Source organism: Dermochelys coriacea, chromosome 15, assembly GCF_009764565.3.
Source record: "Dermochelys coriacea isolate rDerCor1 chromosome 15, rDerCor1.pri.v4, whole genome shotgun sequence".
NCBI classification, from domain to species: Eukaryota; Metazoa; Chordata; order Testudines; family Dermochelyidae; genus Dermochelys; species Dermochelys coriacea.
Window position 1 is genome coordinate 23850531 of NC_050082.1, and position 27375 is coordinate 23877905.

The following is a 27375-nucleotide window of genomic DNA, read 5'->3' on the forward strand; positions in this document are numbered from 1 at the left end:
CTGCAAACTTTATTAGCACACTCCCACTTTTTGTGCCAAGGTCAGTAATAAAAAGATTAAATAAGATTGGTCCCAGAACCGATCCCTGAGGAACTCCACTGGTAACCTCCCTCCAACCTGACAGTTCGCCTTTCAGTAGGACCCGTTGCAGTCTCCCCTTTAACCAATTCCTTATCCACCTTTTGATGTTCATATTGATCCCCATCTTCTCCAATTTAACTAATAATTCCCCATGTGGCACGGTATCAAATGCCTTACTGAAATCTAGGTAAATTAGATCCACTGCATTTCCTTTATCTAAAAAATCTGTTACTTTTTCAAAAAAGGAGATTAGGTTGGTTTGGCACGATCTACCTTTTGTAAAACCATGTTGTATTTTGTCCCATTTACCATTGACTTCAATGTCCTTAACTAATTTCTCCTTCAAAATTTTTTCCAGGACCTTGCATACTACAGATGTCAAACTAACTGGCCTGTAGTTACCCGGATCACGTTTTTTTCCTTTCTTAAAAATAGGAACTATATTAGCAATTCTTACGAACATTTTGAACGTTGTTTGGCAATTAGATTTCATTTTGAAATGAAATGTTGAATGGTTTGTTTAGAAAATGTCGAAACCTTTCCAATTCCTGCCCCCCGTGTTCGTCCCCCCTTCCCCCCCAATCTTTTTCTGGCTGAAACCATTTGCCGCATTCAACCTGGTTTTTGGCTTACGATTTGCTGAAATTCCCCGCCCCCAAGATCCATGAGTGACTCAGGAGGTGGTTTTGTTCCCCGAGTGCCAATAAGGACCCAGCGGAGTGTTGGGGGGAGGGGGTACTTTCATTGCTAACACTGCTGATTTGCAGTGCAATATATATAAATTTATTTTTTAAAACGAAAAGGTTCTTTGCGTTTATGGTCATTAACAACCAAGAAGTGCACGTGGTGTCATTTTGCAAGAAAAAGCATGTTTGCCCTAGTGCAATGAGGGCAGGGACATTTTACCACCTTTGACTCCTCCAGAAGTTTCACAGTCATCTGGCATGCTCCGTGTCTCCCGAGCTCTTATGTAAGGTTTCTTTGTGTTCTACCGTATTAACATATGGAATGCTGCTGCAGGTCAGTGATGGGGGAAGTGATCCCTTCCCCTATACAGAGTATGGTTAGTAAAGGCCATGAAGCAGTGTAAGCTCATTTGGAATTCTTTCCCATGCACATGTGTCTAGTGATAGACGGCCACCACCTCGACACCTTCCCCTCCCCTCTCGGGCTGTTTGTTCTGTCTTTGTGCCGGGGCGGGGCCCCCTTTTGGGTTTGTACAGAGCCTAGCGCACTGTGGGCGTTACTGGAAATGGATAACGCACACTGGTGATACCATACTGCGTCCACACTTGTTACTGTGCAGCGTTTGTGTGCGTGTCCCGAAAGAAGTCAGTGTTTGTTGTGGCTCAGACTGGATGCATTTTTTCACACTGTGCTGGCGTGTGTATTCCACACTGAATCCTTCTGTCATAACAGCTGGGAAATAGCAGAGGGGACCCTGTAATTGTCGGTGCTGTTCGCTTACTGTGGTTGAGGAAAGGAAAGACAGCGCTGGGTTTAGCAGAGAATGGCAGCTGTCCTCTGCACATTCATATTTAATGCAGTAACATCCCTTGCTGAAGCTTAGTGACTTCACCTCATAGCCCTTCATAGCGGTTTGTCTCCTAACAATACCCCAAGCGACAACAACAAAAGAAGGGCGCTCTGGTGCTGTAGGCCCAGTTGAATAATACTCAAAAATACTCCATGCTTTGCTTTTTGGACCCAAGTCTGCTTGTTTAACGTGGAAGCTGTTTGATTATTTTTTAGCCAGAGAATGAACGTTGCCTTGTTCTGTGATCAAATGCTTTGCCGGCTGAGAGGGCATAGGGAGGGGGGAATCCGAGGCTAATGGACACTGCTGGAATGCTGCTACGTGCTGTGTGAGGGTTGTTTGAGGACAAGCTGACTAACCTTTCACTTGTTCAGTCGCTGGCTAAAGACCTAACGCTAGCTCTCAGCACCTTTTTTCCGAGAGAGGAGTCAGAGTGACAATTTAGGGGTCTCTCCCTGGGTTCAGGGCTGAGGCTGGAACCAGCCCTGTGATTTGATTTCCCCAAACAAAAATAGGGGATGGGGTGGGGGCAGGTGAGGAAGGAATCAGGCCCTGAGTTTCCTTCTCCTCTCTCATTCTGTTTCTGCTGGCAGAAGGGAAGGAGAGGTCTGGGGTGGAGGAGGTTCCTCCATCTACCATCCTACGGACAGAGGGGGCAGGAGGGTCAGTTGTGGGGTGCCGAAGGAATGGAGTCCAAAGCACTGATTGCTTTAGCAGTAGCTAAGGCTGGCCCAGGTCCTGTCAGAGGTGCTCTCCTGCTGATCTGTTCAACCTAATGGCCTTCCGACCTCCTCTTGCAGCCTGTCCATGTGGGAGTTAAAGATCCCAGGGGCAAAAACCCAGTTCTGCTCTGTACAGGTTCTTATACCAGGCTCATCACCGCAGTATCTGTGTTCCCAAGGCCATTATTTTCCCCCCCTCCCCGCAGGTTTTACATTCAAGGCTGTATGAGAGTTATTGCTGAGCCCACCAGGGCAGTTTAGTTTGCCCACAGAGTCACTGCACTGGGCCAGAGTCTGCTCTCTGTTCCACTGGTGTAAATCTGGTGCCAAACCCATCGATTCTGGTCTGAATTTCCACCCATGCAAAGGAGAGCTGATTGCCCTGCTTTAACTAATTCAGTAATGAAAAGCACTTTGGGATGCACTCAGCCTCATTCTGATCTCACTTAGCCACTTGTACTCCAGTTAACTACACTGACTTCCGGGGTGGGGGGCACCTGGTTTACCCTGCTGCAAACTGAAATCAGAATTAAAACCTTTAATAAAACAACTCTGCTGTGCCCTGTTAGAGCTAGTGACAGAGCTAGGTGGTTAGGCAAGTATGTTATTGCATGTTCTGTTGTCTCTTTGGAGCAGCAGACGCCGATCTAGAAGAGTCTGGATATAAACACAGTTAATTTGGGTAGGGGGATGCTGGGGTAAAGTTGACAAACTCTATACTAGGACAGGTGACTAATGTCGTCCTCTGGATGTCGGCATATTGTAATTGTAACAAATCAACAGCCACCTAGGATTTTACAGGTGTCACTCCATGGTCACTTGCAGCTTCATGATGGCAGCAGGGATAGAACCTAGATCTTTCTGCTCTAGGTTGCCGCAAGTGGAGCTAAAGGGTGAACCATTGTCCTGAGAGGACTAGGTGAGCAGTCCCCAGTCGATCCAGCAGGGGGCAGTGCTACACATACACAGTATCCAGTTGCCACAATGTATGCAAATTCCTCTGGCTTGTTTTTGGGTAGGTCCCTGATGCTTTGGGTTTTGGCCACCAGATGCAGGATGCAGGGCTAGATGGCTCATTTATTCAATCCATATTATACTGGAGACAGGTAACAATGTATAAACCAGATTTCTGCTTCCTTCCCTGAAATAATCTGAGCCAAGGGGGCTAGCACACCTGACCAGGAGCGGCCACAGCTCAGACTGGTACTGGAGATTCCCAGATCTCAGTCTTGACATGATATCTTTCATGTCTGAGTATGTTTTCTGCCTGTACCATGTCTACTGTTACCATTTTATGGTGATCTAGGAATGGCTACAGTAGAACCGCAGATTTACGAACACCAGAGATACGAGCTGGCCAGTCAACCACACACCTCATTTGAAACCGGAAGCACACAATCAAGCAGCAGCAGAGAAAGGGGGGCGGGGAGAAGGCAAATAGAGCACAGTACTGTGTTAAACATAAACTATTAAAAATAAAGAGAAAGTAGCATTTTTCTTCTGCACAGTAAAGTTTCAAAGCTGTATCAAGTCAGTGTTCAGTTGAAAACTTTGGAAAGAACAACCCTAATGTTTTCTTCAGAGCTCTGAACATTTCAGAGGTCCAAACAGCCTCTGTTCCCGGGTTGTTCGTAACTCAGAGGTTCTGCTGCACTACTTTAATCTTGGGCCTGGTAGAATGTTTTCCAAGAACAAATCACCCTAAAGTTGCTGTTAGAACAAGGCTGCTGGGAGAAACGCTCCCTGTAGAAGGGAAACAAGTGGCAGACACCAAAATAAAACGTGCCGGTGGCTGAGTGGGCAGACTTGCCGCTGACTCTCACCTGGAGCACATGAAGGAGACATCCCAGCTGTGCACCAGTGAATGGGATCGCCTCTCAGCCTGGCTGTTGGGATGACAAATGAGAGTCGAGCCCTTTTGTTGCCATTTATGAAACGAAAACTAGCAGAGAGGAGCGAACCGCGAGCCTGTCCACTGTGTGCTAAGGAACGCTCTTCCTTCTGTGTTCTCTGCCATTCGTGTATGATATCACCGCATGGCTCTTTTTGTAGCAAGCCCTGTAGCACAGAAGATGAGAGATCAGCTTTACTCCACGCTTGCAGTGCTCTGATTCCCAACCACTTCCCCATGGGCTTCCCAGTTCTGGCCGCCTGCTGCACAATTAACATCCCATTATGATGAACACCTGCAGAGGCTTTATCCCCAGACCACTGTGCTGGAGCGCTTCACCACCTACACGATTACACTTTCTAGGTTTGCTTTTCAGCCTGCTTCTCTGACGGGGGAAGTGCCTCACTTTCACGCTTCCCTACTCCATTAACTGAGGGTGAGTTTTGATGGGCTCTGCTTTGTATCTCTGTCACATGGACACCATCCTCCCAGTGGACGCTTAGAAAAGGCTGTTGTGTTGTGCAAATCATGCTGTCTTTGTTCTGGTGAAGTGGCTAACCAGGGCAGAACAGGGTACAGAAATGATTAATAGGTGGCCTTTACATCATATGGTTTTCAAGATTGCGTGTATATCCTACACACACGCTAGCTCACACTCAGTCAATTACAGCTTACAAATACATATATCAAGCATTTTATATATGCTATTAATGTGAGTTTTCAACCCTTTAACGCTGTGTCTTTGTTGTCTTTGTTTATATATACACACACATACTGGTAATTTTCAATGAACAGCTACAACAAAGAGTAGGCACATGTGTTTATAGATAAACACACACAAATGCTAGATAAATAGGTCTGTATATATGTTGAACATGTATAAATATGCCTGCATGTGTAAGCTGGTCATGCTAAGTAATTGAAAACTGTGTCAAATAGTACATAACATAAAAATACGCTCTGTCTAATATATTTGTAAGCGGTATTTTCAAAGACTTCTTGTAAGTCTGCAGTTGAATGATCCTCTCCAACAGCTGCACTAAGAATGGCTCACAGTCCCCAGGAAACTAAATATTGATTTGAGCCGATATGCATACACTTCAAGACATCACTGGTGTTCATGAATGCAGCATAATCTCTGATTGATTGGAGTGGGGCAATTTCATCATAAAGGCCCCAAAAGGGAGGTTTATTATTTTTCTTCCAAATGCCTGAATTTTATTAGCGTCAGTCATTCTTGGCAGAGCAGTGGAATGGGATTTTATAGTCAGCAAAGGAAAGGCAAACACAGTAATCATTTCACAGTCCTGCGCCTGCCAAACCAAGATGGAAATTCCAGCCTTGGTGGGAAGCTGCTGCTTTGCTAACAGATAATAAATTTGTTTGCAAGCTTATCCTCATTAAAGGATCTGTGGGGTTTTTAAACTTCTTTAGCCTGAAAGCCCGGGGGTGTTTTACACTTGTTGCTGCTGAAATGGAGTGGACCTCGGTTTGCATTTTCAGTGACTCCTACTTTTTGCAGTCATTAGCAGACTGAGATACTGCTTTCCCCTTAGCCCTTAGAAGTCTTTTGATCTGGATGCCATTTGGCAGTATTTGGTCTTTCAACTGACAGTGAAATAATATTTTTTCTGAGCATGCTGTGAAGTCTGGACAAGTGCTGAATGTAACGTGGGGCGTGAGGGGGGGAAGGCGGTTTCTAAAGCCGAGGGGTGTCTGCTTCTTCCAAGTGAAATCAATGCAAAAACAACAATCAGTTTGTCAAACTCAGCACATGAAGGATTTCCCCAGGGGGTTGCTGTGAAGATCCGGATAGCATGTTAGACACTTCTAGCTGGTTTGGGAAAAATTCTGAGGACGTGCAGTAGGTTCTAGAAGAGCTTTTTCCAAGCAGGGAGCTGCCTTTACCTTAGGCGACCTGCTGACTGGTGGATGTGGAAGCATGCTGACTTAAGAGGCAGTATTTCTCTGTAGTGTCATGCGTGAAGGCAGTCATTGGTACAGGAGGCTGGATTGAGGGCAGTCACAAGGATGGTGTCTGGAACGGAGCAAAGTCCATTTCCTGCTGAATATTGCCTGGTTTGCACAGTTCTGCCCAGATGTGTCGAGATACACACGTTTTAGAGCAATCAGGGCTGGTTTGGGTTGGGGTTTGTATCAAAACCACTAGCCATTTGAGTTTCATTATTTAATGTAAAATCGCCAGTGGTGTAGCAGGTGAATGAAGGTTACTGGGGCAAAAATGCACAGGAAATGGCAAAACTCCCTTTGATTTCAGCGGCAGCACAATTAACGAATTAAAACAGGCCAGCTCATGCACTGCAGGCCTGTATCCCAGGGTTGCTTTAAATCTGAACATCACTTCCCTCCTACCTTCTGAGCCGGGGGTCAGGGTTGGCGGAGCCCTGGTGATACTGAGAGAAAGCAAGATGGAAGTGACCTCAGAAATAACCAGCAAACATTTAGGAACTCCTTCCACGTGTCTACACAGGTATTAAAACAATAAACGGTTGAGTACAGCCTCGTGCGGACCGTGATTGATAGTGCCGCTGATGGTTATGTTAGGACACCAGTGCTAACAGGGTCTCAGACTGCTACATAGTCCTGTGTATTATTCATATGGCATGCATGTTAGTTAAAATGAGACCGAAGGCTGTTGGGTGTAATGCCCCTCCCAGGATTCTGTCCTGGTCCTGATTGGGCATTCTTGGTGTAATATGATACAATAGCATTCCACATAAATATCCCAGAAGATGAGTAACACTCATGTACTCTGCAGTGTTTGGGCTCATTGCAGTAGTGTGTTTTACATGTAATGAATGATTTCTAGGGCTGTTAATGGATATCTTGGAGGAGTGGAAGGACGCAACAGCTGCAGCTGGGTGCGGCCGTGTCGTGTGGGTTGCCATTGTTTTAGTGAACACATTGTCTTTGTAATGCCACATGCACATGTTTCAGAACAGTGTATTCCATAGCATGTGGCCAGCCAGCTTTCTTTTAAAGGGGCATGGCCAGATTTAAATAAGTGTGGTTGTAGCTGTGTTGGTCCCAGGATATGAGAGACACAAGGAGGGCGAGGTCATATCTTTTATCGGACCAACTTCTGTTGGTGAAAGAGACAAACTTTTGAGCTCCACAGAGCGCTTCTTTAGTCTTTCAGTTTCATTAAAAAAGCACCCTTCTATCCTTGTGTTGTTGCAATAGAGAGGAAAAGTTAAGTGCTATCACGATAGCTTCTGTCTTAAAATCCAGGACAGATTGGTAGAAATGAAGGAATTCTGAAAAACCTCATTTTCTGTTCTTGGGGCTTGTCTATACTACCGCTCAAGTCGATGTAACTTTCCAGGCTCCAGGGTGCGGAAAAGCCTCCCCCCCCCACCCCAGCGATGTAAGTTACATTGACTTAGTGGTGTCTGCACTGTGCTGGGCTGGCAGGAGCTGCTCTCCCGTTGACATAGTTTCTGCCTCTCGTTGGGGTGAAGTAATTATGCCACGGGAAAGAGCTCTCCCTTTGGCATTGCGTGTCTTCACCAGATGTGCTACAGTGGCGCAGCTGCAGCATGGCAGTGTGGACTAGCCCTTAGTTTGTACTGGGTAAATCTTTCAAAAGCACCTAATTGACTTGGAAAGTCAATGGAATTTAGGCTCCTATGAGACTTAGAGTAACATTTTTAAAAGGTTCCTAAGTCTCATTGAAGGTTAATGGGATTTAGGCTCCTGAGTCACTTTGGTGCTTTTGAAACTATTACTTGCTCTTGGTTTATTATTTCATTATACTTCTCTGGATCAGTGACAGCAGCTCATTCTGGTCACTTTCTCTTTCAGGTGTTCGTGCTCTAGCACGCAGCCATTGTTTTGGGGAGAGAAGGTCTGTAGCCACGACCAAAAAAAGCTGTTTTCGTTTCAATTAAGAATGATGACGATCATCACCTTTGTACCCCTATTAGCTTTTGTCTAAATCTTTGGAGTATTTTTATTAAACACATTTTCATGGAGTCCTAGATTTCCAGCTGTACACACCGGGGAACAGAGCTAAGTGATTTGTACACCAGCCAGTAAATCAGTGGGAGAACCAGAAAGAGAACCAAGGTCTCTTCTGAGTTTGGGCCTTCTGCTCTAATTACTAAAAAGCACCTGTATGCTAAATTACATTGCCGGGAGATTAATACAATCACTGTTGTTTATATATTGCATTTAGGGCTGGTAAGAAGTACTGGATTGATTCGCCTAGCAGCTGATGACCCCGCACACCCACCAGCACAGCCTGGGTAGCAGCAGAGCCTCTCGACTCTGATTTGGCAAAGGAATTGCCACTAGCACTGAGAGGGGCCCATTCGTGACCCATTTGGTCTTTGCCCTCCCTGCTGGCAGTGCCAGCTGCGGTGCCAGGGGCAGCGCCGGTGTTTGTGGTACAGAAATGTGTTTGTGAAAAAGGGGGATTGGGTTGGCCCCACCACTCAGTCCAAGCCCAGCCACTTGACAACCATGAATAATACCATTGTAGCAGACAACTTCTCATGCAAATACATTAGTGATTCCTTCCTTTTCCTGCCTTTCTGTGTCCGTCCCCAGGGAGCCCCGAAGCAGCCAGACAGCTCAGCCTCTTGGCGTTAAGTAACATCGTTGGGGTGTAAGCCGTGCGCCCTGCTCTTCAACTACGGAGGGGACAGAGAAGCAGCCCTGGCTGCCCCAAGAATATTTTATGTGCTGGATTGCTAGATCCCTGCAAATCTATTTCCCCCCCCCCCCCCCTTCAAGCCAACTTCCCTTGATTAACACGATGCGTTGGTGGTGATGAACTCTTTGACACATTCGCTCTCCAAACAGCTGTCGTGGGGATGCCATGAATGCACCAGCATTTAAATTTACATGGCCTAGAAGGCTCTGCTCTACCCCCAACCCCTTCAAAAGGGTGAAATTTTAAACATGTCTTCAGAGTGACACTTCTATTTCAAATGCTGTTTGTGAAAATGGGCTCCCCCCCTCCCCCCACCCCTCTTTGTGTGGGAGCTTTAAATATCTCATTTCTTTTCCCTGATATGAGGCGGAGAAGGCTTTTCTTTTTTTTTAAAATGATCTTAGAAGCTGGGCTGGGTGGAATTTTTTCCACTCCCCTGTTTGCTCACCGTGAAAGGATGCACCTGGCGTCCCTTTCAAATCAACTGGAGCGGCCAACCTTGGAAGAAAGTCCTTTGGTCTCTGGTGTTGCAGGCACAATGTCTAGTGGCTTTACAAACTAACGGGATTCTTCCTGCTGCCTTTTTTATTTTTCCAACTTGCACCTTGTGGACCACAACTGGTAAAGGCACTTTAAATTGCTCCATCAGTGCTGGGGGTAGAGCACAGATTTCACTCTGGAATGATCAACAGGCCATTCTCTGAATATCCTCCATCGCACTAATATTGCTCCCCTCTTTGTGGAGGTCCTCAAGCCTGATCTGATCCTATGGATTCCGAGGCCAGAAGGGACTGTCTGAACTCCTGTATAACTCCGCTTTACAGAACTTCCCTAAAATAGTTCCTTGCGCCAAACTTTTACAAAAACATCCAATCTTGATCTAAAAATAGTAATTGATGTAGAATTCACTATGACCTTGATAAATAGTCCCAATGATTAATTACCCTCACTGTTAAAAATTTACACCTTTTTTTTCCAGTCTGAATTTGTCTCGCTTCAACTTCCAGCCGTTGGATCTTGTTAGACTTTTCACTGCTCGATTGTAGAGCCCATTATTAAACATTTGCACCACATGTTGGTACTTATAAACTGTAATCAAGTCACCCCTTAACCTTCTCTTTAAGCTAAATAGTTTGAGCGCCGTAAGTCTCTCACTGTAAGGCATGTTTTCTAATCCTTTAATCATTCTCGTGGTTCTTCTCCAAACCCTCTTCCATTTATGAACATGAGGGCACTGAACATTAAAACTTCCTTTGACGACTATGTGCGTGAAAGGCGCTCAGCCTTCCGCAGTGCCAGTCCCTGCATTTGTAATGATATATCATTGTCTCCAGTCACTTAGGGCTGGTCTATGCACCGCTTTTGTACCAGTTTAGCTACAGGGGCTCTTTTTTTTTTTTTTTTTTTTTTTTTTTTTTTTTTTTTTTAAATTTGTTATACCAATACCGTCTCCTAGTGTGGACTCAGATCCATATAAAGGTGCCTTATACTCATATAGCTTGTTCCCCTTCCTGTACAGGAATAAGCTATAGAGATATAAGAACATTTATACCTGCACTATGGGGTTGTACCTCTAACTATAATTAAAGCCGTACAACCTTCATGTACAGGAAAGCTCTTACAGTAAATGGTGTGGCGTATTTTATTATTCATATTAAACTCTTTGGTCTGTATTGTTTTGAGACCTTGTTATTGTATTGAGGGCTCATTATCTAGGACACTGCAGATATTTGGGGAAATTGTCAAGCTTTTTTAATCACTTCATCTGTGGAAATGTGCCTCCTGTTATTGACGTTGTTCTTGGTTATGTGGCGTGCTGGAAATATTGTGACCATATTTTTCTGTGTGTGATAAGTAGGGCAGGTGTGACCTGGGGGGGAAAGCTGGAATATTCAAAGAAGTTTTAGTGAGTTAGGTATCAAAAGGCCATTGACTTGCAAAGGAATTTGGGTTTCTAAATCCCAGGTGAAATGTGTAAAATTACTTTCACTGCTGTTTTGTGTGTTGGGCCTTAGTTTTTAACAGTTTTTATTTGAGTCATCCCTTAAATTTCACACCAATATATATTCCCTGGGTCCCTTTGTTTGGACGTTAATTAAGTCAGTGATCTGAACTCTTTTTATATTAGATGCGATCGTGTTAGTGGCAATCAGAGCAGTTGGGTTCAGTTTCTGCTTCTGCCACAGATTTGTTGTGTGACTTTAAGCGCACACGCTTTGTTCCAAAGATATTTCTTCCAAATGTGTTATGCCTCAGTTTACCGATCTGAAAGTTGTATTTAATGCAGGCAGTTTATTCGATGGCAAGAGGCTTGTTTGATGAAGTGGAAATGTGTATGAAAAATTTCTGTTCCCAACAGAAAATGTGGGGGGTTTCATTGAAAAAATTCCAATAACTGAAGTATTTTGGGATTCTGATTTCTGAAAACTGGAAGGAAAGGGTTTCCAAACTTTGCTTTTTGACTAAAATGCAGAAATTTTTGATGGCAGTTTTCAAATATATTTTATTAGGCATGATGGGAGAAATAGGATTTCCCGATCATCCCTAATTCTGTACTTCCCTTGCATGGGTGCTGAAGCTGAGCTGTTTGATTCACTTTGAGATTCTTTGATGAACAGTGATTTATCACTCCGAAGTGGTGGTTTCTGTGGACCAGAGTGGGAATGGCATCTATAGCTTAACGATGGCTACATCTGTGAGAATGCTGCTTGCAGTAGATGTTCGTAGGAGTTATTCAAGTCCCTATGATCAGTGCAAGGCTGTCTTCTATTGTATACTGTGTGGTTCGTCCAGGCTGTTTACAAATGACTCAAGAAACAGAGCTGCTATGGGAAAAGTAAAAAGGCTTTTGAAGTTCTGAGTCAGCACTTTCCCCCAAGGAATCCCTGTGACTTAAATCTGTGTATTTGAACGGGTCGCTCAGAATTTTTATTTATGTAAAGTAATTACAGTGATAAGAGAGACAGGGAAGAGCGCGAAGGAGTGAAGGGGTGGGAAAAGGTCATGTGTGACACTGACATGATTCTGGGGAAGCATATTGCCCATATTTAGATAGTTCTGAGAGTGCTCTGAAGGTTTTCAAGTTCCAGTGAAAGCGATTGGGGTTTTGAGCCATGATCATGCTGTTGATGGTGAGTAGGGATTATGTGAGTGAGTGAGGAAGAGAGTTGCAGGATGAGGTCTCTGGTTTGCTTTCTTCTTCTCCTTCTTCTGGCTGTTTTTTTCCATAGCTGCTCAGTGAAGACTAACTTTCATGTAATCTTCCAGTTACTCATGGCATTTCTTAGAGGCAGCTGATAAGCAGGTAACATTATGGGTAACAGACTTGATTGTAGAATGAATGTATTTATGGAGGGGAAGGGTGGTGGTAGTAGGAAATGTATCAGAAATAATATTGATCAGAGCTTCCAAGTCGCATATGATAGCTTATGAATTCATAAGCATTGGTGGGTCCTTAGCCTTGAAGGTAAAGGTGGGTTATATTGATGGACACAAAAGAGTTTTCCTTCTATTGATGATAAAATCCTGTTAAAATTTGCATGGCGACTTTTCTTTAAACAAAAGTGTATTTACTATAAACACAAATATGCCAAGGGAAGACAAGCGAGCTAGCAGTTACGATCCAACAGAACAGCTGATGCCAGTTCTCCAATAAGCCCCAGTTGGAACCAGTAGGAATCTGCATCAAGGGGTCCCCTGCTGTAGGAAATAATGAAGAGTACTGTTTCTCTGCTGTGTTCCCATGTGTCAGTTGTCACATGTTGGTCAGCTGTGGCCGTTAAAGATCTGTCGTTCTTTTGGGAAGTGGTGGGATGTTAACTGAGCTGCCCTGGCCAAATTCCAAATTAGATAGTTAAATTTTGCCTCCCTAAATTCACCCTGTAATTTCAGCTGGAGAAGTTCTTATTCTTCACTGTTTGATTCTTTTAAAAGACAGCAGACAAACACCTCTTTTGTAGCTTTGCTGGCAGGTCCTCTCTTCCACCCAAGAGATGGTTGCATTTTAGTTATTGCTGAGCAATCCCTTTTCGTGAGGGCTAGTTTCTATCTAGTGCAGGAAGTCACTTTGTGGGACAAAATTTCAAACATGGGTTTGAAACAGTGGGGCCTCCAGATCCTACTTGTGCATGCTGAAATTGGCCCTTGTAAACCTAAACAGAATTTACTCCCCTAAGTTCTATTTTTGAGCTGCCAAATGTAGGATTTTGTCATACTCGTATTGTTTCCCACATCTGAAAATGCACCTCGGGTCTCTCTTTCCATCCAATAAACCAAAAGAGCAATATGTGTGCTTAGAGGTCTGTTTTACCTAGGGTCTTATTTTTTCCTTTGTACTCTGGGCTTTACTTTGGAGCAGTGGCAAGTGTTTGCAATCAAGGAAACATAAACCTCATGCATCCGATGAAGTGAGCTGTAGCTCACGAAAGCTTATGCTCAAATAAATTTGTTAGTCTCTAAGGTGCCACAAGTACTCCTTTTCTTTTTGCGAATACAGACTAACACGGCTGCTACTCATAAACCTCAGATATAGCTTTATGGGAGTGAAGTAAGTGTGTGTGTGTGTGTGTGGCTTTATGGGAATGAAGTAAGTGTGTGTGTGTGTGTGTGTGTGTGTGTGTGTGTGTGGAGGGGCTTCATGGGAGTGAAGTAAGTGTGTGTGTGTGGAGAGAGAGACTTAGCAAACTGTTCAACATCTAAAGATGTCAGCCACAAAAGAGAGGAAGCTAGACATGCAAATGCTGAGAAAAAGTAGAAGCTGGTTTGTTTATGTGCTAAAAATAGAAGGATGGGAATGGTGTCTCTCTCTCTTTTGCCATCACCTGGAATTCATTCATGCAGGGTGTGATTATGTAAGTGGTACTGTAACTGAATTCCTTATGAGGCTAACAGAAGCCCAGCTTGTTACCCAAGCAAATCTTGCTCTGTGAAGCAGATGGTGTAGCATTTAGGGTTGAATTTGTACGTGACCAGAAAAAGGGGGCTCACTTGTATGTATTTTTTTTTGCTTTTGTGTGCCTTCAGGGTAGGTGAAAGGACACGCTCGCACACCAAAATCTACATTGAACGAACGTTAAGGTTGCAAAGTCAAGCACTGAAAAGATAGGAAATGACAGAATTAAGGTTGCTGTGCAATCTTAATTCAGCCTCCTCGTGCATAAGCATCACGATAGTCTTCAATGACACATACATACTGTTTTTCCCACAGGACCAGTGTCTCATTTAGTGCACAGGATAGGCAGAGCTCAATGAATGAACAGCTATTCAATATTTTGTTTTATCCTCGTTGTTCAATGTGTGACCCTAGGTCTCATTTACTGTCACTATTCAGACCCCAATCTGAATGCAGAATTCTTAATTTCCTCATGAGCTTTTCTACGGCACTCGTCACTATAGTATCTGAGTGCATAATCTATTTCCACAGCACACAGATGAGGTGACGGGGGACAGGGTGGTGGTATCCCCATTTTACAGATGAGGAGCCAAGGCACAGAGATATTAAGGTCAAAAAGTGTCCATTAATTTTGGGACTGCATTTGAGTCCAGTGGCTTTTTCCTTCAGGTTGCCTGGGCCCAAGGACTGGGGTTTCAGTGAGAGCACAGGAGAGACGAGGCTCCTTGAAAACTTGTCTCTGTTGCCAACAGAAGTTGGTCTAGTAAAAGATATTACCTCCCCCACCATGTCTCTGTCAGACTCCCTCCCTGTTCTCAGTACAGGTGTCTAGACCCAGACCCAACCTGGAGCAGCAATTATAGGGAAAGTCTTTCGGAGCCCCTATAGCCCTGGGATGGAACCTGCTCAATCATTCTGGTGGAGGATGGAGCATGTACAATCTGGTCACATGTAGGAGCTATGAGGGGATAAAGTATGTTCCATGAGGATGGAATCTTCCGGGCTGTTAGCTGCTGAATTCGAAGCATGTGAGAACTGAGATTTTTCAACCTCAGCCAAATTTGGACAGGTTTTCACAGGAACAGCAAAAGGCACCACCCCTGCCAAATTTCAAGTCCCTGTTCGAAAGCACGGAGGTGCTAAAGCTTCTTATGGAAAAAGTTTGCCAGAATTTTTTTTTTTTTTTTTTTTTAAAACATTGCAAACCAACATATATTTCCCTAACCTCATTTCTGGGAATGGCTGAACTGTTTTGGCTGAAACTTACAAAAATAAAATAAAATGAAAAATCAACCTGAGGTAGACCCCCAGCATGGAAAATTTCAGCCCAAATGGTTAAAATTTTGGCAAAGTTAAGAGCAGCTGAAAACAGGGTCTTTAAAATGCAAAGGGTCAGACAACCCTTAATAATAGATGCCTGCTACCAGCCCACCTATAATAAATAGTTCAGTAGCTAAGTATTCATAATTCGTATGATCTCACTGGGGGAATGTGTGTGACATCAATACAATTATTATCTAGTAGTGGGAAATGCAAGGAGGTAATGAGAGAGGCAGAACATCCATTGGTTAGTACAAGACCTACGAGTTCAATGGGAGTTTTATGTAAGTCTTTCATGATTTGGTCATTGTTCTGAGCTGCTTTGAAGCATATATGCATTGTTCATTGCTGCTTCTGTATTCTTCTGGAATCTTAGCAAGCCCGGAGGCAGCATTTGTTAAGTGTAATAACGTGGAATGGCTTCTTTGAGCGCAAGTTTTGCAAGACCAGATACCGTGCTTCAGTTAGTGCATTTAACCATAACACGAACTGGAAGGGTTTACCAACCTCATAAATCTGTTGGTGGAGATGGGAGAGGGACAGTCAGCATTTGTTACTTATTTTGCAATTAAATTGCTTCAAGCTGTTTGAAACATTGGGGAAGTTTCTTGACCTAGTTTTGTGCAAGCTAAAAAATTATTGGGATAGTTTGTGCTCTGGCTGCATGGAAATCACCCAGGTACAGGGAATGGAATTGCATGGGTCTTCTCAAAAAGTTTTTATATAGTTTAAAAAAAAATCAGTGCTCTCTTATACAGCTGCTGAGTCTCCTGCTTCATTAACTCCCGTGAGAATATTTACTATTTAAAATCCTATGAATATAATTTTTTTTAACTTCTGCTGCTGCCTTCACATGCTGTTTGTGTGTGGAAACTGAGGAAAAACGCATGTAATCCTTAAATCCCACAGCTTTGAATTACTTAAATATTCTGATTAGTTTTGCCTGGGAACGTTACTGTACTTGCTAATTGACTCCTTTTTTGGTGGGCTTTGGGGGTGCGCTTGGGACCCCTGCAACAAGCGTGTGCTGCGGACCTGCAGGATCGGTCGACGGTACGCACAGCTCATGCGGTGCCTCATGGTCTTGGACACAATCAGATGGTCCAGGGACATCTACATCGAACACATCACTGGCCACCGACAGTACTAGGAGGTGTGAGCTGGTACAACATTGTGCATCAACCTTGGGAAAGGGACTGAGAGACTTTTTTTTTCATTGGACCATATGAACTGGAACCATAAACTCACTGAACATTAAATCCCACCAAATGAGGGTAGAGCCATCCTCATCATCATCATTCGCTCATTATACTCCACACCTGCACATAGCCATTATATGGACAACATACCCCCATATCTCAATGTCTGTACTTTGACCCGTTAAACTTTTACCCCCAATCAGGGAGATTGCAGATTATGTATTCCTTACGCCACCCGCTCCTAAACTGAACTTCGCACCCCTTGATAATCTGTACCTTATTCCCTGATAATCAGAAACTTCTATGCCTAAACTCTGTACCGTTTTCTTTTTACTTCAACATTATCTTAATAAAATGATTAAGGCACCATTTACAGTTACTGTACCATTCTGCAGATGCCTTTTTCACCCACCCCTTTCCTACTATGTTAGAGGTGTAGTTACTCTGGCTTAGTAAGAACTACTTCTGCCCATCGCTAGAAGGCAGTCCTGAGAGCAAAGGGAGTGTCGTTTGGGAGGGTCCCAAGTCAGAGTGGTTTGCCTGATGTTGGGCTGCAGGAATTCTGAACGAGCTGCTGAGCTGCTGTGTTCTCAGTGCGTTACCTTTGGCAAGCATTAACTTCACTGCGACCAGGAATCAAGCACAGTTTACAGCCCTGCCTGCACTTGGATCAGTCTAGAAAAGCTAACGCTGCCTTCAGTTTTATTGTAAAGATACTGTCAATGGAAAACCCTAAGGGTTTAAAAATTACATTTCCCATAAGAAGATTGGGCTAAACAAAGGGTCAGTAAAATGCCAGATGATAGAAAAACAAAAAGTTTAATAACCTGATCTGCTTTTCACGGTTACACTCTTTTACCTCTTTCTGCCTTTCCCTCTGCTGGGAAGATGTGACCAGCTAGTCAGTTTCATGGTTTGTTTCTATTCATTTTTGATTCTCATCTGCTGCATTAGCACAAGGCTGTAATGTTTGGATTGCAGATGCTCTAGGGTTAAGCCTGGTTCCCTTTGGACTTTTAACTATTTAAATATACGTATGACCTCTTTGGTTTTAACGTTTTTATAAGCTTGTTTTTGCAGTGCAATCCAGGGGAAATGGGCACTAGATTGGGAATCAGGAGGCCTGGATTCCCTGACCTGCTCTGCCATCTCTAGTACGAAATTGGAGAAGATCCTTTCCAGCCTTCTTCCCCTTCTCCCACTTCCATAGGAATCACAGCCCTTAATAGCCCTTGGGTTTAGTACTTATTCTAGCTTTATGGAATCGAACAATGCTTTCCAAACCACAGGTTCTTGCAGATGGCTAGAGAGCAAATAGTGGCTCTGCCTTGTGGCACAGACTCTCACTAACTGCATACTGGGAATTTAATTAGTTTGAAGATTTAAGGTGCATTTGATGAGTATGTAGAGATAAGAAAGATTCAGATGACAGAATTATATCCCCAGATAAAATCACAGGCATTCAGACGCCTCAACTGTCTACCTGGACGCAAGGGCTTCCTTCATTTTTAGGTCTGAATTGAATTTTGCCCACTGTGGATCTGCAGCAGTTGTCATCCAGCTGTCTGTAACTGTGTTCTCTTTTATCCTCTGGGTGTGCCTGAGATGTGCAAGCAGAAGGAATTGGGGGTAGAAGCTCAGAGTTCTAACAAAACACTGTGTTTAATAAATCAATCAATCAAACTGCAGTTGGACAATCCTTTAATTTCCTAATTGTCAAGTCCTTCACTAAACTGGGTTAATGAAGTAATTTATAGACATTTGATGTTGAAGTTACTCATGTTCCTGGAATGAAGAGACTGTTAGTAGTATACTTATTTTATAGATGGGTAAACTGAGGCAGAGAGCCACCATGACTTGCTGGAACACGCATAGTGAGGCAGTGGTAGAGAGAAGTTTAAAAACAAGGAGACCTGACTCCCAATTCCATATCCGTAATCACTAGACTTTGCCCCCTCTTTTTCAGACAGCATAGCTTTATTTGACCAGCTGAAAGTGAAGGTTCCAAAGTTATGATGTGGCATCCCCTGGGGCTTTAGAAAGGTGGCTGATTCATTGTCAAGAAAACCCAGGTTCAAGCCAGTCACAGCTCGCCCTGAGGTCTGGGTGAGTCCAGATGTGAACAAGGGCTCCGTTGTGTCTCCCACCATGCCTTCATTCTAAAACCTCTCATTATCTCTTACCTTTCAAAATGCTAAATGCAGATATGTGTCTGAAGGCAGGAGCAATACTTGCTTTGCATTGGCAGGTGATTTGCCCTCCATGGAAGGATTTTTTTTTTTTTTTAAAAAGGCAGCATATTATTGATCTGTCCTTCCCCCACATCCTCCATTCCCCACCCCAGCCCCCTCCTCCTCCTCTTTATTTCTCTTCAACTGCACCAGCTGTTTTGAACACTCTCTTCCTTCTGCCTTGTTGATTCTCCACTCTCCAACCCCACCTCCCGTCTATTTAGTATTACTGCTTCTGATGCACACCACTAACAGCATCCGATGAAGTGAGCTGTAGCTCACGAAAGCTTATGCTCAAATAAATTTTAGTCTCTAAGGTGCCACAAGTCCTCCTTTTCTTTTTGAGAATACAGACTAATACGGCTGCTACTCTGAAACCACTAACAGCGCCGTTCTTCTTCAGGCATTGACTGTTCAGCCTGCCCAGTGAGGTTGATCAGTTTAATTACTGTGAGGAAGGTGAAGTGTCTACACTACAAACATATGTCACTACAGATACGTCGCTCTGGGGTGTGGAAAAGCCACACTCCTGAGCGATGCAGTTATCCCAGTGTAACTCCTGGGTGCAGACAGCTCTGTGTCAACGGAAGAGCTTCTCCCATCGACACAGCTACTGCCTCTTGTGGAAGTGGACGGGAGAAGCGTAGTAGCGTCTTCGCTTGCAGCTGCGTCACTGCAGCACGGTAAGTGTAGACAAGCCCCAAGGCTGCAGAGGGCAGTCGTTGGAGATGGAGTCTGCATTCAAGAATTCCTGACCTTGTGCTTTGACCGCTTGCCCAAGTGCATCTTTTAAACTGCCATGTGATAGCTGGATCGGGCCCACTGCAGACTCCAATTAAAGTCTGTGAAAGTTGAATCAAGCCCTGAATCTGCAGTTGTTTTAGAAACAGTGGGCCGTGGCGGCGTTACAAATTCTTCCCTAGTCTTTGCAGTTTAAAATAAGAGATGCTATCAGTTGCATCCCAGAAAGTGAAGGTGGTACTCATCATACAGAGCTTTGATTTTTTTGGTGGGACCTCCAGTGAAGAGCTGTGATTGTTATTGGTTGGACCTATGCTTGGAACAACCACATGCAGAATAAAAATCTAGGACAGGTTCTCCTCTCAGATGGAGTGTCTCTCTAGTGTTAATTGTTTTCTTTTATGGCAGCAGCAGCTGTTATTACCAAGGGATGCTTTATATTAATCCTGGCCCCCCGCCCCCACCCTTCTTCCCTTTATCGTACAAATCGCATAATAACAACACCAGGGATAAACAGGGACTACAGTAGCTGTTAGCTGTGTATAAAAACAAATCACATGGAAACAGTATAATTACTGAGAAAGTATCGACTTGAGTAATGAAGTAATTGTTTTCTTCCCTCCAGCAGATTGATTCTAACTCTCTGGGCTGCATGCTGGTTTTGAAGGCCGTGACTACTCATTAATAAGAATTTTACATTTCACACTATGTTAATTTAAAACCTGGATGTGATAGGATCCCAGGCGTCAACATCATCATATAGAGCCTGCTTTAAGTGGCTTCTTCAGTGTTAGGAAGCAGACGACTGCTACCATTTAAAAAAAAAAAAAAAAACCCACCCTCCCTAGCAGTGAGTTGAGCTCCTGTGTTGGCTGAAATGGGTTCCTATTTTAAGGATGCAGTTCACAAATATTTGACTTTCTGGTCCAGGATGCTCCCTCGGGATGGATTTCTCTCTGCAGCTAGCAAGCACAATCCAGCGGTGTCTGGCTTGCTGGGAGCTGGAGCATCCCCCTCTTGGCTGGATGCTTAGAGCTGCCATGTAGCAGTGGGAAGGGGGAAGTGAAGGGGGGACGGACACCAGTACAGTGCTGAGAGGCTGGGATAACATTGGAGCAAGGAAAAGGCAGTCCCAGTCATAATGTGAATGGGAGGTTCCCAACCTTTTGTTCCTCTCCAAGGGTTCTATGGGCAGCTGAGAGGCCCACTGGCATGTATCTTCAAAGGATATGTTGTTATATGTGCCCATCCTGTTCTCCTTTTTGGCTTTTGCAACGCTGCTTTCTTCTCTTCCCTGGTAATCTTCAGGAGATGCATTGCACTGGGTTGTTGTGTCACCACAGTGTGCCGTTTCCCTTTGAGGTTTGTGCCACAAGGTCTCTCTCTGTCATGAACATTTAATGTTGAACCCGTATGAGGTCGGGCTGAATTACTTACGTGGCCCCTGTCTCTTTAGAGCATTCCAAACAGCTGTTTTTAGACATGCTTATGACACGTTTGATGCCAAGATATCAGCACTTGTGCAAAAGAACAGGCAGATTCTCACAGTAACAAAGAACCAACAGTAGAAAAACTGGATGTTCTGGCGACATAGCAATCACTGTGTGTAAGGCGTGCTGTTGTAAGCTTCACTGAGCATCTCCTTATGTATTCTGTCATGGAAACTGGAGATGGAACAGACTGATTAGGTCACCCAGTCCAGGCTTCTGACAGCACAGGATTGCTCCCAGCAATAGCTGCTGCATCAAAAGAGCACTAGGCCCTCGTTACTTGACTGAGTCAAGCACAAGAGTATTTTAAATTCATAATCTGCGAACACTCATGCTCAACGCTCTTCAGCCAGGGGAGGCAATCAGGCCTCTTTTCCCAGGAAGAGCGCTAATGGAGGAGGTTGGAGTACACGTCAGGGATTCAAGTGCCCACCACTTGCTGTTACTTAACCTGCTTTGAAAGTCCAGCCTTTGCAAGCTGACTGTGGCAGGCAGCTGTCACAATCTTTTCATGTGCACCTGGTTTTTGCACTTAGGAATAAGGGCTTCTTTTTAAAAACGAGAGTGCTGTTCCCCGAACCTCATTATCAGATGTGAGTTTCCCAAGAGACTTCTGCATTCATTCCCTTTCTCCCGCGTCCTTGTTGTCTGTCTCTCTCTGTCTAGATACCTGTGTCTGTGAAAATGGCAATTACCCGTTTTGAAAGAGCCTCCGAGCACTGCTGACGTAATGCGAGATGGCGGTACTTTTATGTAAGGTAGCGCTCTGCCATTCTTTCTGCTCCACTATACCATCGCTTCTCTTCCAGAATCCGTAGGCTGAAAATATGACTGGACAGCAGAAACAGAGTCTCCAAAGGTTTTACAAAAAGGGCTTTAATCTTTTAAAGTCCTTACGTTTTGCATATTGCCAAATGTGGGCCAGTTTCACTTGGTTGTTTTCTACTTAGGGTTCGATTCTCTCTCTCTCTCTCTCTCTCTCTCTCTCACTCTTTGAAATTGTGGACTGAAATGACTTCTGCTGATTCGCTCACCCACACACCATCACCACACAATTTCCTTCCCACTCCTGCTGTCCCATAGGCTTGCGCAAACCAGGCATTGCATGCCTTAAAATCTATCTTCCGCTTCCTCTGGCTTTGAAAATTGAGAGCATAGGGAAGGCTTAGCAGTTGCCCATGAGGAAGGCCAGGTTTCAGCTCTCCGCTTGTGGTTGGCAGGTAATTGAGCACTTGCACCATCTTATCCCAGTGTAAATCTACTGAGATAGAAACCCACTGTTTTGCCTTCTCAGTATGTGTTTAATGCTCTTGTAGCTTGGTTTTTGGAGGGATGTTTGGAGTCAACTTCTTCAGCTGCCTTTGTGGTATCTCCTCATGCTAAGAAATGGAAAAAAACCCCATCCTGTGATAGTAAGGAATGTGGTGGGGGAAAGGATATTAATATCCAGATTGCTACTATGCTTTATCTTCACGGTGGCAGAAGCAGGAGCGGCATTGACGAGCCAACATGCTTTTAAAGCTACCAAGCAGTCTTATTGGAATAAAGCCATTTGAAGAGAGACAAACTCCTTGTCTCTTAGCAGAGTTGTATAATGGGGCGGGGGGAGGGGGAGCGAAGAAAAGTAAGAACATTATTCATTAGCCCTTGTGGCCCTGGGGTCAGAAGTTCTGGGAAAGCCACTGGCAGGCAAGAATGCCAGGAGAAGAAGGCGCTCACGAAGAGTGTTGACTGTCCCATCTCAGTTCTTTCCAGTGGCTGGAATGGGGCCTGGGCAGAAATCTCTCCGTCCTTTGCTGCTACTTCTTCCCCTTTCAGTCGTCCTCTGCTCTGGCTGAGCAAAAGAAAACGATTATTCCCTTTGACTGCGGCACTGAATACCCATCGAGGAGTCAACATACTTTTCTTTCTGGGAGGCTAGCACAGTGAAACCAGCTTATAATTGAGTGAAACTTGACTGGAAGCAGCATGAAGCTTCATTTGCAGCATGGTGAAAATTCCTTGACCTGTATCAAAGCTGTCCAGGGCCGACTTGAGTGGGGAGCAAGGCTTAAGATGTGGCATTGTGATGCACACTCCACTTCTAAGGCTGCTTTGGGAGTTCAAAAAGCAGGGGTGGAGGTTACGTGCTGCAGCTGCACATTCCAGTAAGCAGTTATTAATTAAAAGATGCGTGTCATTAAATGTCATTGAGTGTCATTAGGTGGTATCTTTTTTTTTTTTTTTTTTTTTTTTTTTAACGCACACATCCATCCCAGAAGGTTTCATCATGGGTAATCATGCCCGGGCCAGAGCAATTCATAGTGCTTAACTGTGCGGACGCCTGCCGCTTTAACCAATGCAGCAGAACGTTCTTGTCATATTGTTGGCTGCAACTAGCTGCGGTCTGAGATCACGTGGCTCCGTGCCTCCCAAAGGAGGAAACAGCCCTGAAGTACAAGTGGTAAGTTAATGAATAGCCCACCTGTTGCTGGTCCAGGCGGGAAGTTAGCCTGGCAGTCATCCACAGCCCGGGAGTCAGAGAGAAAGGGAGCCCTTCTGGAAGGAATGAAAAGCACCAGTTGGTGCTGGAGAACAATGGCAGACTTGTCTCCAGTTGTGAGGCTGTTGTAATAAAGGTGCAAAGTTGTGTGAACTTCGTTGCTTGTTTGCTTTTTTTTTTCTTCTTTTTCTCAGAGCAGCTGCAGGGTGATTATTGAGCAGTTTGTGGTTTAAGGTTACAAACTAAACCATCATTTTACCTCCCCTGTTTCTATCCTGGGGGAAAAGAAATCCCATCCCATCGCAAAATAAATGAACAGATAAACTTAATTACGATGTCTTGTAGCTACCAAATATGAGTGGAATGCATTAGGCCAGAATAGGCTGTCGTACTGGGATCCTGTCGGATCAAAACAGGGTCAGGGCTGGGTCATCACTGGGGCAGGAGACGGTAAGGAACTATGGTGATGCGCTGAGTCAGCATGGAAGCAGTGCCCCATGTGGTGATAGGAAATAAGACGTAAAATTGAGAGCCTGATGTGTAGTTACAGATCCTATTGATGCTCTTTATAAAGGCACGAGCGTTAACTTCAGTGTCCTGCCAGGTTGGATGAATCTGTCTCTTGCCTCTTGAAATTCCCTAGGCTGTTTCAGGCCTTGATATTCAGGTCCTTGCTAAAGGTTTCTGGGCTCTGATGCCTGTGAAAGAGGAGGTTGTGTGCAAGCAGATGTTAGTTAAGAGCAAGGCAGAATCCTCTTTGCTGAACTCTACTTGCGTTGGGATGAGCTGGTGTTCATGTCCAGTTCTAAACTACTTCTCACATTGCCATGCGATGTTAATCAGCTGCAGTGCTTCAGCTCAGAGGTGGCTTCATTTCAGTGGAGGGTGAACGGAACCCTTTGTCAAGTTTGTATATCAGTAGTTACACTTTGAGATCTTTGGGGTGAAAGGCATTGCACAACAGCCGGATTATTGTTCTAAGCCTGTCAGGAGATATTGGCTAATTAGTAGTAGCTAAACCATTGCTTTGCTTGGGAAAAATCTAAAGTGCTGAACACTTTGATCTTTTCCCCAGAGCGGTGTCGTCCCTTCCCCTTCCCCCCCAGCAAACGCCATCCTAATGAGAGCTATTCTTTGAAACTCTGTTAGGTTGCATTGTTCCATGAAGTTTCTTTTTTGAAGAGCACTTCCTCCAACGCTGTTTGCTTTAGAGCCTGTAAACAGACATTTGTCATTACTTCTGCCTATTTTATCTAACCTAGTCTCTCATACAGCGTCTTTTTCTTATTTATCTGGCACCCACCACCCTAGTATCTGAGCTCCTCCCCAAATTAACAAGAGCATGAAATCTCCCCCCAACCCCACCCCCTAGGTGGACTAGATTTCTCTCTCTCTCCGGGAGGCTTCCAGAATTCTTTTAGAACAAACTGCGTGCCTATGTTACTCTCTCTTCCTCAATTTAGTTGTTGGGGCTATTGTCGTGTTAAGTTTTGTGGTAGTCTGGAACCAGTTATCAATAAAGCTCTGTCCCCTGCCATCAGGAGTTTGACCTGCGAAGTTGATGGTTTTATGGGATGTGACCACTGCAGGAGCGGATGGTCGCAAAGTGAGTGGCCTTTCTTGGACCAGTACCATGGGTGACCATAAAGATGAAGGCCACCTTCTCATTCTCTGGAGTTTAACTTGCTGTTCCATGGGGAGCCAGGGAGTTTGTAGAGCGTCCGGGTGATGTGGCCAGCCTTGCTTAGTGTAGCAGGTTCTTTGAAGCGTCCATGTTAAAGGGCTGGAAAGTGACCAGGGAAGTGCGCATCTGTAACGTGATGAGGGAAAGGTGCTGAAATCGCTGATCGGGGGGTTCTTACTCTCCACAGGAGCGAAGCCTGACAGGCAAGCTGGAACCCATGTCTCCAGTCAGCCCCGCCCACCCTGACTCGGATCTGGATCTGTTACCCACCAGGCTTTCAAAGGAGGAGCTGATCCAGAACATGGACCGAGTGGATCGGGAGATCACCATGGTGGAGCAGCAGATCTCCAAGCTGAAAAAGAAACAGGTAGGGTGGCTCGGCACTGATGGAGTGGTATGTCTGTCAGAGCATCCGCATGTCCCTGTAATGGCGGCCCGTCTGTTCCGAGCGTCCACTGCCATCCACCGAGGGATGACATTGCACAGTTCCACTGAGGGCAGCAGTTGCAGCAGCCACTGTACATAAGGCAAGGAAACTGCTAGCGCTTTAACCAGCGTGACACCTAGACTTCCCCCGGACAGCTCGCCAGCCCATCTGCACTGTTGTTTGTCCTGCATTAGCACTAAGAGGCCCAAACCAAGACCAGGGATCCATTGTGCTGTGCTGTGCTGTGCTGTGCACACACCTGGTAAGAGCCGATCCCTACCCACCTGGTGCTTACAACCTGAATAGAGAAGACAAACAAGGGGTGAGGTAAAGAAGTATTTTTATCCCTGTTATATAGATGGGGAAATGAGGTACAGAGAAATTAAGCGACATGCCCAGGATCACGCAAGAAGTGGGTGACAGAGCTGGCAATTGATCCCAGGTCCTCAACCCTGTGCATTGTAATCACAAGACTATCTTTCCTCCCAACTAGATCTCCAGCAGCATTACCACAGGGGAAATAGTGCAGTCAGTAGTGCAATGGTGGGAAATGTTAAGAAAAAATGCAATTGTGCTCTGGTTCTAAATCTGCGAATGCTGAATTCAGCGCTTGGAAATTTCCACCCTGAGTCTCAGGAAGGGATTTGCTTCTCTGCAGTGCCCCGTTCTGCCTATATTGCATTATATGTTGCTGTTTGTTGTTCCCGACTTGTGGTGGTGCCTGGCATGCTTGGTAGTTCTGTAATCAGTGTGTGCCCCAGTTGTCCTGTTCTCCCTCTTCCCCTGGGGTGGGTGGGTGTGTGTGTCCCAAAATAAAGCTGCAATACTGAGATTTCTCGTTGTAGCTTGAAAAACAAACCCAAAGCTTTGTGTGTCAACGCGATAGGGCAGCCCTGCATCAGTGGCAGACTTGGGAACAATGCCTCCTGCTGTTTTGTGACCTAACCTGCAGCCCCTGCTGTATTGCAGTGAGTGTTACTCTGCTCAGGCAGATGTAACAGAGGGCTCTGGGCAGTTCCCTTCCTGTAGTCAATTGAGGGGATGGGAGAAGAGACCCATATTTGTTTGCCATTAAATTCTACTGCTGAGCCTTGGGTAAGCGTGTACCACTATTCTAGGGAAGTGCTAGGTCTCACAGTAAGGCCCTTGTTACTGTAGTATCTGGACACATGACCATTTTCAATGTACGTATCCTCCCTGCAGAGATGGCTATTATTCTTGTTACAGATGAGCACTGGGAGGCTAAGTGAGTTGCCCAAGGTCACACAGTATGTCTGTGGCAGAGCAGGGAATTGAACCCAGGTCTTCTAAATCTTAGGCTAGTGCTCTAACCACTGGACAATCCTTCCTTGTCTATGTAGCAGAGTAGAAGTCTGCCTGGTAGAAGACTCCACCAGCACATCTCAGGCTTATTGTTCCCACACAGATTATCATAACCCCATTAAGAGATTAACATGACAAAAGTACAGTGGCAGCCTGTGATTTTTATAAAGGTTTTTCAGTGCCTAAAGCAAAGCAGTTCTTTGTGTCTCCCTGTTACTGGTTGTTACTTTCCCTGCGTCAGGAAGCTCTGTAATGCTTGCTGATGACTGCTAATCCCCACCCGCCCGCCCGAGAGATGAGCCAGCTCTCCTGATGTGCGTGTGCCCTGGAATTTATGAATTAAGGAGGCGGTATAATTGGGCTGTCATTCTGAATGAAAAACTGGGTCTATTTCCATGCTCCTAGAGGGAAAACAAGTTGCTGACGTTCCTCCCAAGTTCGGCAGAAACGGCACAGGAAGGGAATAATGAGTGCAATAGAACAACTGAAGAAACTGCTCTTGTTTCACACGCACACAATCACGCACACCCATGCACACGCTCGTGCTCACGTGCACTCTCAGCAGGCTATGCTGTAGCTGGCACAGAACAAAGCTCTTTAGTCTCTTTACTGCAAGGCCATCCTAAATGACCCTTTTTGCTATGAATAGAGTTGAGGTTTTGATGAACAGATGCCTCT

At 44.8% G+C, this 27375-nt stretch overlaps 1 protein-coding gene across 37 annotated transcripts in view; it reads left to right on the top strand.

The window, feature by feature from the left end:
* Nucleotides 1-27375, top strand: part of NCOR2 (nuclear receptor corepressor 2) — a 419584-nt gene that overhangs the window by 163107 nt on the left and 229102 nt on the right. For all 37 annotated transcript variants that reach the window (XM_038372887.1, XM_043497676.1, XM_043497682.1 and 34 more), the window contains one exon: nucleotides 25135-25314. In XM_038372887.1, the coding sequence (XP_038228815.1) occupies nucleotides 25135-25314 (180 nt within the window). The remainder of the gene's footprint in view (nucleotides 1-25134; nucleotides 25315-27375) is intronic.